Here is a 13,288-nt window from a genome sequence, read left to right as displayed (position 1 = left end):
GGAAGAAACAGATAGCTTGGTCCTGTCAAACGGTAACAAGAGGCACTTCCAAAGTTTAGTAATTAACAGGTAAAATCTTGTTTGTATAATTGTTTCATCCACTGAAAAAATCAAAGTGTGTAAAAACTGCTATTTTATAGTTAAAGCTATAGTTAAACTACAGTTAGTGGAGTTTGTACACTAGTCCCCCCTTAAAATGCAGTGTGGTAAAGTGCAACAGTCGTAGAAAGTGAAAACAGTTAAATAACGTGGACTATGCAGTAGTACTTCAGCAAATATACTTATACATTCCACACAGGTTGTACCAGCGACACCTGACACCTCAGGTGCGTCGCCTCTAGCCCCGCCCTCCGCATTGGCAGTACGTCGGTCGACCCACCTGAGAGATCTGAGGGACAACAAAGCAGGACTACACATTCACACAGGAACAGCACCTGTCCAGCTTAATGAAGCGACCGGCCTGAACTCGCAAGGGATTTTTTTATTTCTTCTTCTTCTTTTTTTGTGGATCTGTCCACAATGGAAGAGGTGTTTTTTAAATCAGCGTTACCTGCTCTGGACTCTTTCGTGCTGGATGACACCAGTCTGGCTCTGCCGGCCGAGCCGACTGCAAGATCCTCGGCGAAACATGATTCAAACGACCGGAGTCTGCGTGTTCATCAGCAAGTTCAGCTCACTCTGGCGCGGAAGGCGAGGAGGACTGTGTCAAATGGTAAAATGTTTTTAAGTTTTCTTCTATGACTGTGATCAACGTGTGGCTCGACACAGATTACACAACACCTCACGAGAGGCTCTCAGATAGTTTACACAGGTATCCTCAACAAGATGAACATTCATAATGGTTTATACTGTGGGTGGTAGACTCTGGAGACCAAGGGCATTCAGTTGCCCCCCTCCCACTATTCATATTGACAACAAAGGATAATTATCTCTCTTAGATTACATCAGTTTTTTAAAGTTATCTTGTGAACCAATGTGTTAGACAATTGAACCTCACTATTAAACAATAATTCCCAGCATTTTATGGCTTTAAATGAAGCATCGTCTGCTTTCAACCCTTCCTCACCCTTCAACCCATCCTTGAATATGTTTATAAGTTGTGAGCAGCTTAATCAAAGGGGGAATTTCTATAATAAAACCTCTCATATTTTTTAATTTCAGCTGTTTATAGGCCTGAAGACAGGAAACAATGTAGTGTTTTACATACAAAGATTATAGAAAAATCACGGGGAAATTTATCTGAATTTGAGTAGCAGAACAATGTTTGTCTTCTGTTCTGTGACTTTAATTATCTTGTGACCACCCTTGGGGGTCTTGATCCTCAGGTTGGGAGCACTGCCCCAGGCCTCCTGTTAGACTGCCAGTTAGAGGCCGTTGCTATCCAGAGGATATGCTTTGTGTTTTAAGTGTAGCCTGCTGGAAGTCTACTATCATTTAGGGTTAATACAGGCATTTTTCTGTGACAGCAATGCATGCTACGTAGTAGTTTACTTGCCCGACAGGTTCCTGCAGTTTCATATATTTGCCTTAAGGCTGCTGGACGTGACGGCTGACAGAGCTCCAGTTTGTTATTTCACCCACTTCCCAGCTTTTCAGGAGGTTAGGCCCTTATTCCTGGGAATCGGTGGATGCGGATGAGTCATCTATATGAACTCCAGTCAGTCATCAACCAAAAACTAATTATGTTTTCACGTCTGCATTGACTCGGTGAAAGATCTTGTCACTGCTATTTAATCAGCCTGTGATATGAATTTGCATAAGATGATTTAGCACGTTGGCCTAAGAGTTTGACTGACGAGTTTATTTTAAAAGAGGATTCCTTGAGTGACAGATAAAATTCCTGAGCTAAAGAAAGTGTGTGAGATACTTTAGACCACATGCTTTTATCCACCTAAGACTAACCAGTGACAAGAACAGTAATATAATGAATACTGCATTTTTTTTTAAATTAGAAAAAGTAATAATCACATATTTAATATGGCTGCGAACTAATGTTTATCTTTATTATCAGTTAATCTGCCACGTGTTTGCTTCATAAATTGATTAATAGTATGGTTATAAAAGGTCAGAAAATAGAAAATAGTTCCAGCGCTACATAACAATATACTCATGTTACACTTATTCTAAATTACCTAGTATGGTCCCGTTGTTATTTGATATCCTGTAATGCTAAACTGAGGGAATGTAATGTCCAGAAATAGTTAAAGGAATGAATAATCATTTCTGTTGGGCCTTTGGGGAGATTTACTTTATATTGTACATATGAGAAATGTATGTCAATTAAATCAATTAATGATAAACATAAACAATATAGACAAAACTTAAAGTATGTGTTTGATCTTTTTTAAACCTCACTTGTGTTTTCCTCCTCTCGTCCTCATCCACTCCTGCAGCACCCACAGTGTAAACGTTTGTGCTTAGTGTTAGTGTTGACATGCATTTAGGTGATTACAGTGTGAAACTGTACTCTAACAAAAACCTCTTCCACTTGTTTCAGGAGGTTTCCATTTACAGAAACACACAACAAATAGCTTTGATGCTATAGATGGACTTTTACCAAACATGAAGGTAAGGGACCTCTTTCATCACTCATGCATCCACAAACACACAAAGTGATGCAGTGACATTTATCATCTTCTTCCTCCTGTGTAACTTAAAGGTTCCTCTCTCATTTTTCCTGCTAAAACCGATCTGATCTGATCTTTGGAGGCGCTCTAGTTACTGCAGCCAGTTCAACATATGAGTTTTGTACCTGCACTGACTCTAAGAGGCTTATCACGAGTTACCACAATTTGAATGTAGTCAAATGGTCTGCAGCTGCTTTACGTTCATAGTCTCCTGATATCAAACAAATCTTTCCGTTCTTACTTTTGCTTGACATCATGATTTATGACCTTTCACCGGTAGCTGCTGTTACATACACACGTTTTTTTCATTTCAACATTTCGGAAACAACTGTTCACCCGGGATGTGATTCAGTACGTTCTGGTATTTACATGCGACGACGCATTTAATCGGGTCAGCTGTGTGACATGCACGAAAGTGATGAATATGTCACGCATTCGTCCTCCTCAACGGCTCTCTCTGGCACGTTAGCACAGTAGGTCAACTAGTAGCTGATGAGAGAATAACAGAAGAAGCTTTTTGCTCTTGATGACTGAAGATTAAAGGAAAAGTATAAACATTTGTGTTTTATTTTGAAACTCCATTTTAATTATCTAACTAACAACAGTTATTTATTGCTGTATCCAGTTATATTTTTGACTTGGCTCATAACATTTTACTACATTTGGTAGGTTGGTTGGTGCCAGGATCCAATATAGATGTAACTAAAAGCACTTACTGTTTATCTTTAAAGAAGAAGGGTTGTCCACGGCAATTTACATAAAAAAACTACATCATAATCTTATTATATAATATACATTACAGGCTCTGAATTATAAATACATAAATACATTGGGACTGAATGGGCCTCCACAGACTTTAATTTATTATATAACTCAAAATAACTCCATTCAGCATCATAAAGACCTTTTACACAGTTACATTTGGACTCTTAAGCTCTGTAAATTTAAAGTCCTTCCAGAGAAAATTGAAAGTGAGAATCGCAGAATAAATAGGTCACAGTGTATTAAAGTGCAGATTGGGTTTTGTTTTTTTTCACAGATGAATGGCTGGGCCGTCAACAACCAGTCTCTTTCAAGCAGCCGTGTGCAGAGACCGTCCAGGAGGGTGGAAGTGTCCCCACCTCCGAGCCCAGAATTACCTCGCAGCCGCTTCAATTATAGCACCTACCGCTTTGGGACGTGCACCCTCCCGGGACCCAGTCACTCACACAGGGCGGGCCCTCTGCTGGACCACTCATCCGGGTTGGATTCATTTCGGCGCTACGCCTTCTCAGAAGCGCCACGTGTCACGCGGCCGCTTTCATCCACACCTACACACGGGAGCTTCCACCACAGGTCACTGAGACAGACGGCGGGGCAGCAGTCTGTGTTTGCACATGCAGCATTTCAGGAAAGTGGTCAATATGGCTCTCCCTGGATCCATAACCAAACTGTGGTCAAACAGGAGGTACCCACCTTGCAGGGAAGAAGCGGTGATATGGTGCTTGGTGCTGTTCAGCCCGACGAAGGGCTGTCATGGTTCTCTCAGGTCAGGAGGGAAGGCCAGAGGCCCCGCAGAATGAATTCATACCCGGCCTCCGTCAGCAGCATGGTGGTGGACATGGGAGGGCAGATGGAGGTGGAACTCCCCATCCAGCAGATACCGACACAGACCGCCATGACACCGTAAGATCATGAGTATGATCCTGGCCATGAACAGTATTCTTGACTGTACGTTCTCTCATTAACGTCTTGTCTTCTTCACGCAGGAAGTCGGAGAACAAGCCTCCGGAGATGACGCTGGAGAGGGCCGTGAACCTGTTGACCCAGGATAACGAGGAGACGCTGATCTTTGCGGCCAGCCACATACAGAATCAATGTTTCAACAGCGCAGATGCTAAAAAGATGGTATGTTTAATCACATGCAGTGTATGGGATCATTTTACAGTATTTGAAAATAGAATTTGTCAGCAATCAATAACACTTTGTTTTTTGTACCTTTCTGTTTGAGCAGTTTATATTCCAATATCTGTCCTAGTTTTCCAAAATTCGGAATGTAATTTTTAGGAGAACATGCTAAGAGGATGTCAAACTACTACCTACTACTACTACTACTTAGGTTCAGTCAGGGAGGGTGTGTTGTTAAATAACGTGGCCAGGGTAAATCAAATAACAATTTTCTGAATGTCTTGGCTTACATACACTATGTCAGGTCTGCGTCTGTCAGTCAGTAGTGCGCTCTTGTTTTCCAGGTGTACTATCTCCGTGGAATTGGAAAGCTCCTGCAGCTCCTCCAAAGCGACAATGAGGAGGTGCAACGTGTCGCCGCTGGGGCGCTGCGTAATGTCGTTTACCAGAGCAGCGAGAACAAGATGGAGGTGAAGGAAAGCGGTGGCTTGATCACCATTTTGGGTGCACTGAAGAGCAGCCGCGATACTGAGACCAGACGACAACTTACTGGTCAGTTTTTTTTTGTTTTTTTTGACTTCGCTACATAAATCGGAGCTCATGTGTTTAAAACCAAAACCATATCATGTCTACTTTTGAAAAAAATGTCTTTGCAAAATAATAAAGTAGATTTCCATCTAACTCGTAGGTCTGTTGTGGAACCTCTCCTCTCATGACATTTTGAAGGAGCGTCTCACCAGAGAAGCCTTACCCGTCCTCACCCAGTCAGTCATCGTGCCCAGCTCAGGCATTTCTGAAGGCGAGAACCCAAAGGACGAGCTCCTCGCTGATGCTGATGTTTTCCACTATGCTACAGGCTGCCTGCGGTAGGCTTCTTCGCCCGCTTTGAAACTAGACACTCAGACTGGAGTGAACAGACACCACTACTGGTGTCAGCTGATCAGCTCATACCAAACTAAAAACACCTTTTCATCCGCATGGCTTGAAAGCAAATGAACAACTTTGACTGTATGTTTGCACATATGGAGAAACCGATGGAGGAAGCGAGACCATGCTCGGTCAAGGTGCAGCATAAGGCAATACTTTTATGATATTACAAAGGGCGAGATTTGACAGTTGGCAGAGCTACAGTCATACACATACACGTCAGCCTCTGCCAAGCTGAGTTATGAGTAAACAGTCGCTGAACATGGTATAAACCGATATCACCAGTCTGGATTGTACTCTGATGAGAAGCAGGAAGCACCGTCTTCACTTTATTGGAAGGAACCTTTGCTCTTTTAGACTTATGATGAAAAAAACTTATTGAGTTTGTGCCAACAAGGAAAAACAAGCGGAATAAAAAAAACAAAAAGCGAGTAGGCAACATAATGATTGATTAAAGAAAATATCCAGTTTCTCATGTTCTGGTTTAGTCATCACAGACAGTCAGAAATACCTGTTTGTTGCTTGTGATAGGAGTCAGTTGATTGACTACTGGCTTCACCATCAAATTGCTGCTTTCTCATTAAGCCTCGTCAGCAAATTTGATTGTGTTAAATGGCAATTTATCTGTTGTGGGTCCAGAGATTATGTATCGTCTTGTCGGTTTCTACTTGGAGGCGTTCTTGTGCGGTCGCGTATCGTCTCTCTGTTTACAAAGAAGGAGATATCAGACGTGGCGCTCCCCTGGCAACTATAGCCGGATGAAAAGAGTCAAAGGCTGAATTATTCATGGATTTCTCTCTTCTCTCCGCTCGGCTGAACTGAAATCACTCAGTCCTCGCCGGCCCAGCGTTATCAAGTTCTCCTTATCGTGTTCTCAAACCCCTTTTGAGCTCCCCTGTGGATGGGAAAAATTATGAGTTCCTCTCATTATATTTCATCAAAGAAGCTGTTGTGTGGAGTTAGAATGATAATTGTTGTATTTATTTATATTTTTTTCCCAAGGGAAGTTGGATTACATAAAAAAAAAAGGTTGTGGTAATCCGTGAAATAATTTGTCATGATTGCAGATGGTTTTCGAACAGCCCGAGATGAACATGTTTTTTTTTTTAATTTTGTTTTTTTTGGCTTATTACAATGTGGGAATTTGTTGTCATGAGCTCTGCTGACTGTACTAATATGGTTGAGTGACACTGAGAACTGCTTATCTGATTAACACACACAAATGTCACATTACCTTGAATGTTTTGACTGTTCCTGTTCCCAGAAATCTGAGCTCTGCTGGTCCAGATGGCAGGAAAGCAATGAGGGATTGTGAGAATCTCATCGACGCTCTGGTCTACTACATCCGGAGAACCACAGCTGACCATAAAACAGATGACAAGGTGAAATGAAAACGACGAGCATCCCAGAGATAACATTCGTCTTCACGGTCGCTTCAGACTGCTCTAAAGTGCTACTTGTTACAGTATAAGATATTTTGTGATGCGATGCACACTGTATCTGATCCATACTTTTCCTGTTCTGTAGTGCATGTCCAGTCATTCCAATAAATCCTGTTGCTTCAAAAAAAGGCACAATCCAATTCCAAACATAAATAGTTCTTGTACACTTGGGTCTAAATTGTAAAGCAAAACTCACTGGACTAAACTCAGTGTGTTGTATCTATGCACATAATTAAACAACATGCCATACTGTATATGATTTATTTATCCCATATGTATATTTGCTCTGAAGTCCACAGAGAACTGCGTCTGCATCCTGCACAACCTGTCTTATCAGATAGAGGCAGAGCTGCCGAAGAAGTACATGCAAGATCTAAGAGAATCTCGGCAAAACCTGTCTCCCAAGCCAAAGACCGTCAGCTGCTTTCCTGACCGCAGTGCCAAGATCACAGAGGTAATCCCTTCACACAATAATCCACACTGACAATACAAAAGATGTGGTGTAATATTTAACAGGAAATTCTTTGAAAACTGTGGAATTGCTGCAGGTTTAATCACCTGTAAAACTGCTTTTTTTTTAAGGTAATAGTATTTATTTTTCATTATTTGCATGAAGGGAAACATCCAAGCAAATACATACATGACATGTTGCATTCCAGCTTCGTCAGGTACGTCTGTGCCACCTGCTCTTCATATTTTTATCAGAACAATGACTCCTATCCAATGACTACATGTGATACGAAAGGTGTCGCCTGCAGTCACAAGACAGCAGAGAATTAGCAGTAACCCTTTAGCTTTAAAAGTCATTGTTGTATCAGTGGACAGGCAAAAATGAGCAACTAGCTAAAGAGCACAGTGGAGCATTTTGCAGCTGAAGAGCCAGTTATTTCCCTTAGGAGTCTGTTGAGACTAAATCAGAGCTTAAAGGATGGTGAATGAATAATGGACTTCTGTCAGGTGATCAGACAGAAACACAACTCCAAATGAACGCTAATGTAGCTCCATGTGTAAATGAATTACAGTTTGCTAACACGTTCACTACAGCTATCTACTTTATTTTAATGAAGTTTTAAATGACCAGTTGTATGTGGACACTCAAACATTACACCACATGTTATAGCTGGACATCTCTCTCCAAAGCCATGGGCATTATCAGCTGATATATCAGCTTCCACTGTTGGAATCTGACAGCGGGGATTAGGGAGGCCGGCCTCTGATGTTAGCTGATAAGACTTATGACTCCCTTTGTACATTCAAACTCAACCCAAAGGTGCTAGATGTTTGAGTTCAGGTCGTGAAGGCCAGTCGAGCCCTTCCTCACCAAACCGTTGCTAAAAGGTTGTATGTTTGAAGCATTAAGATTTCCCTTACTCTAAGCAAGGTTTTTGCTAACTGAGATCCAGACACACACCTTCAACTATTATTTTACTCTGCGAGCTACTATGACTCACTCACAAGCTAACAGTCAAGTGTGGTTTTACACAACAGGCAGGGTGAGCTAGCCACCCCAGATCATATTTAAATATACACGCCTGGGTTCAACAAGATTCATCAAAAATATTTGAATGTTTTCCAGCAGGACAAAGGAGAGGGATTTTGATGTACTGATACTCATTTTTACATATGTATATTTAGCATGTAACAAGATAGATACAAAAATAGATGCAGGGATACACGATTACAGTTAGGAGAAAGTATTTTAGTTAAATAATCCTCATATGTCATTGCATGCCCATTACTGTAAACAATCATCTGCATTGCAGCTACTCAGCTGCTGCAGTGTGAATTCTTTATAATTATGTGTTTCAAGTATGATGATGTTGCAAAATGGCATTGAAGCTCTGGTTAAGTACACTTAAAATTCCTACAGACACACACACACACACACACACACACACACACACACGATGAGAGCGAGACATCATTCATTGTTAACCTGCTGAGTTATAGCCGCCTCCTGTTGTCAGTATGAACCCAGTGAACCCATGTGGAAGCTGCAGCTCGTCACTTGTTTCTTCCCAGCGTCTGGAGCGACGGAGCCCTCTGCTGGAGGAGAAGGCTAACCCCCGTGGGATAGAGTGGCTGTGGAGCGCCATCACTGTCCGCATGTACATGTCACTGATCGCCCGCAGTGCGCGCCACTACACCCAGGAGGCCGCCATCGGAGCTCTGCAGAACATCACAGCCGGGAACGGAGCGGTAAGACGGCACAGATGTTTCATAGAGAGAAGGAGCTGTTAGGGTTCTGTATATTAGTTCAAGGCATATTTGGATTTAATGCTTTAGTTGTGGGTCAGAGGTGGTACATAATTTAGATGACAAATAGTGTAGAATACTAGATGATACTGTAAGTTTGCATTAGTTAGACTGAAGCTGTTCTCTCAGGATTTTCGCAGGGATAATGAATTATCAGTTATTCCATCAGTTATTATGATAAATAATAATATTTTCAAAAATGCTCATTGCAAGTTTGCAGAATTCAAAGTGATGTCTTAAAATTGTTTACTCTGTTCAAGCACCAAAATAATGGCTTTGTGTCTGTTTGATCTGTAGGGAATAGTTAAATACCAAAACTTATTTTTGCATGGTTTGAGTGTTTCTGCATATTCTGCTCTTGGTGGTGAGCAGAATTTCTTTCAGGGAAAGAAAAGTTTCAACTTTTATTTTACAACGCTGCACAATTCAGAAAAGGAGGCACTTCATTTGCATTTGAGAGTGCAGTCAGCTAATGTTTGAGATTTTTAATTGATAAATGACCTAAATGATTAATTAATTGATTGAATTTTCTGTGACTAATGAATTACTGGTAATCAAGTAATTATTTCACTTGTGCATGTGGATACAGATTGATTGTTTGAAAGGCATGGTGATAGCAATATATATGACACATGTTTTGAGTATTTTCTCTTGTGGTCTTGCAGGTGTCTGAAGCCATCGCTTTCACCATTGTTCAGCGGGAAAATGGTCTTCAGCAAGTCAAGAAGATGTTACAGGAGGGAGAGGGTGACGTGAAGAGGACAGCCATTTCTCTAATAAGAAACTTCTCTCGCTACCAGGAAGTGCACTCCGACATCGGTAGCTTTCCATTCGAACCACAAGATATTTTGTCATTTTGTTATTTTTCTCAAAGAATTTGAACCGCTAACTTGACCTTTTTTAATTTGCATTTTTAACACTTTAAATATATATGTATATCAATTTCTGTGTTTCTTCCTCCTGAAGTGAAGCAGGTGTTACCGGAGTTGGTGGAGATGCTGCCCAACGACGACACCGGCACCGACCTGCCGACGGAGGTGACGGTTTGTCTCTGTCACATCCTGATTAACCTGAGTCAGAGCGACTCGCAGCATGTCAGAGCCATCGTCAACCAGGGAGCCCTCCCAAAGGTCATCAACATCAGCAGCAAAGACAATGGGTTAGTCATCCTACCACTGTGGTATCTATGTTCCTCAGTTTACAGCAGGTACACCTCTCAGTTCAGAGAGATTTTGTCTAAAAGCAAAACACCTCTGGCCTCTAATATGCAGTTATATGTACCTATATTATATGTTCATACAATATGTATATAGGACAGAATAATTTCACCTCTCTGCGTCCTAGTTATGGACCAACCAGAGCGGGTCAGGCTGCGTGTGTTGTGCTGCACACCATGTGGAAACACAGAGATCTCCATGGTGCCTACAAGAAGGTGGGTTCTTATCCATGTAGTAAATTACAGTAACACACATGCTTTCCAAATGGATAATAGACAGTCATGTGGGTTTCCTCTGTCTAATTCATTGTCCTTGTTGTCTGCACATAATCAGCATAGCTGGAGACGTCTTACAGATGATGCTCGAAGCATGTTTCCATTCAGTCTGCATAGAATCTTGCAGCCTCTTCGATGTTAGAGTTTTTGCACACGAGCATCAGAAACTTTAATAAACATTTTTGTTTTTGCATGGACAGTACTGGTAAACGATTTGTTTTAGGTCTAGGAGATTTAGTTGGTTATTTTAGCTGACACAGTTAGCTGCCTGTCTTAGCATAGCATAGCTTAGCATAGCATAACATAACATAACATAACATCACATTGAGATATGTTGTGACTAGATTGGTGCCAGGTTGCGTTATAAGGTTGGATTTGACAAGTAGTATCTAAAGCATGGCTCTACTTGTTGATGTGTGTGTTAAAACACTAGATAGCATTGTTTGTTACACTAATGATGTACTGCTGTACAGGATATTTAGAAGGTAGAAATTCAGCAGATGTTTACTGTGACACATCTAACTCTTAGATTGTCTGTGGTTGTATTCGGACCATAGTGAGAAATTTCAAATCCATGAGCAGGACTGCGTCATAGCAACATTGAATTTATAAAACTGATTTCTCAGGTATTTAATTCACTAGTTTATCCACCTGGTAGCTGTGTGCATCACTGTCTGTCACAATAGCTTCTTTGAAACTACCACTGGGGGGCGTAAAACATTCAAATCTTACACATAGTAGCTCTGAGAATCTCTGCAGTACAACAAACATAATATCCAGACTCAACACTTCTGTTCTTCCTCGACAGTGTGGGTACAGGAAAGCTGATTTCATTAATGCAAGAACAACAAAGGCTGTGAACAGTGGACGAAACTGAGCCGAAGATCCTCCGTACCAAAGTCCAAGCTGCACATGTTAACAGTATCAGCACCTCACTGTCACAAGTCACTCAATCCACTGTTTTCCTGTCACAGAGATTCCGTGTCACAGTTTGGTTTTTTTTCAATGCCACATACAAAACATTGTAAACTATGTCGTATTTCCCTTTAAAGTCTCATGAAAAAGCTTTAAAATGACAATTTCCTTCTGTGTTTGAACGTGTTGCTCTGACCCTGAAACATGGGCTTTGGTATTTTGGTAATTGTAGAAACAGCAAACGAGTGAGGTGTTGTGGTAAAATAGAGATAGATAGAAACTCAACAACATAAGGAGAACATTAGTGAAGAGCCCTTTTTCATTTCATGGGACCTTTTTATGGCACTTTTTAGTTTGTTCACATTCCTCATCAGATGCATCACATACTTCAGGCCGCTGCCTTTGTGCCTCTTGTTCAGAAAAACTGACAAATGAATGTAGAAACTTCTCCTGAAAATGTATCATCTCTCTAGCAATGGTAATGAATGAAACGAAAAGTATTCCTTTATGTTTGTCTGCTTTTTTATAGCGTTTTGTTTTGTTTTGAAGCACTTGAGTTAATTAAACAAAGAACCACAATGAAAAAAATATATGATGAACATCAGTCAAATTTTATTGGAAAATTGTTCATGTATGTATATAAATGTATTTTAAGACAGAATGACTTACTGTAACACATCAAGCTGATTCTGCCTTATTGAGTTGTTTCCCAAAATGAGTAAACTGTTTTGATTATTTTCCCTTTACACTACAGGTGGCTGTAGATTCATCTTTCTATTACCTGCCAAAAAGTTGAGTCATTGATTTAAAAAGAAAAAGCTTAGAACTGCCAAAGATCAATGAATATATAGTTCAGAGACCTTTTATGTTTGAAAACCTGACTTCAGCAGTGTTTGCTCAACATTGAACCATAATCAAACAGTTCTCTCAATCATTCGCAAGTAATGTGTGGAAGTCTATGCCAGTGGATGAGACTCAAACCTCATTCATTCATTCATTCCTCAGGCCCCCTCGGTGACTTTGAGGCGAGCTGCACTGCGGCACGCTCGAAGTGTTAGCCAGGGTGGGTGGGGGTGTGGGGCTGGCCCACGAGGCTGGGTGCCAGTTGACTTCACCTCTCCCAGACAAGGGGATTGGAAAAGAGAAAAAGGCAGAATGACACGAAAGACAGGTGAGCAGGTCCGGAGGTCACGGCTCTGAGGTGAAGAAACCCTGCACCTCTACTCAAAACTGAGGAGCCTTGGTGGTCTTCCTCCGACCCTTTTTTCGTTTAAACAGCCGAATTCCCCCAGAGATCCACTCTTGTCTAATGAAGCCGATCCCAACTGGGAAATCTACAAAAGCCTCCCTTGATTTCAGGCGGTGGCTGAATTCCCTAAATCAAATTAACAGTATCCCACAAAGTAATTACAGCTTTGTATCAGTGATTCTCCCTGTGTCTGCACATCCAGCCTCCACAAAAGCGGAGGATGTGTGCAAGCGGAAAGCACTTAGTCTCTGTCTGCAAGTACGCAGGACATGATGTAGCATGACATGACCTAAAATCAGTTTTGAGCTCTGATAGGAGAATCTTGCTGTTCTCTGGCTTCATGTCGAGCTGCTGCAGGACGTTTTTATTTGTCTCTTATGAGTGTGTCCATATGCAGTTGTATTGAAGAGTATGGCAAGATAGAAAATGCAAGGTAATACACAAATGACATGGAATAATTTGATGAATTCACTTTTCAGATTTAAATGATTTA

At 41.2% G+C, this 13,288-nt stretch overlaps 1 protein-coding gene across 1 annotated transcript; it reads left to right on the top strand.

Annotated features, from left to right (window-relative positions):
* Window positions 1-398: 398 nt before the first annotated feature.
* pkp2 (plakophilin 2) lies at window positions 399-12,297 on the top strand. The gene is made up of 13 exons (XM_023417909.2): window positions 399-712; window positions 2,498-2,568; window positions 3,667-4,292; window positions 4,376-4,514; window positions 4,859-5,066; window positions 5,203-5,380; window positions 6,706-6,823; window positions 7,176-7,337; window positions 8,906-9,082; window positions 9,805-9,958; window positions 10,106-10,298; window positions 10,484-10,571; window positions 11,440-12,297. The coding sequence occupies exons 1-13, from the start codon at window positions 520-522 to the stop codon at window positions 11,506-11,508; spliced, it is 2,376 nt and encodes a 791-aa protein (XP_023273677.1). The 5' UTR covers window positions 399-519; the 3' UTR covers window positions 11,509-12,297.
* The last annotated feature ends 991 nt before the right edge of the window (window positions 12,298-13,288 follow it).

The sequence above is a fragment of the Seriola lalandi genome, unplaced genomic scaffold (assembly GCF_002814215.2).
Source record: "Seriola lalandi dorsalis isolate HSWRI2012SDOR001 ecotype SW California unplaced genomic scaffold, Sedor1 jcf7180002054579, whole genome shotgun sequence".
NCBI classification, from domain to species: domain Eukaryota; kingdom Metazoa; phylum Chordata; class Actinopteri; order Carangiformes; family Carangidae; genus Seriola; species Seriola lalandi.
The sequence above is the reverse complement of the archived record's forward strand: the minus strand, read 5'-3'. Positions and strand labels throughout refer to the sequence as shown.

Coding starts and splice junctions, on each gene's coding strand:
- pkp2 (XM_023417909.2), top strand. CDS start 520: ATGGAAGAGGTGTTTTTTAAATCAGCGTTACCTGCTCTGGACTCTTTC. Junction 4,515..4,858: donor GCGCAGATGCTAAAAAGATG/GTATGTTTAATC, acceptor CTTGTTTTCCAG/GTGTACTATCTCCGTGGAAT. Junction 6,824..7,175: donor ACCATAAAACAGATGACAAG/GTGAAATGAAAA, acceptor TTTGCTCTGAAG/TCCACAGAGAACTGCGTCTG.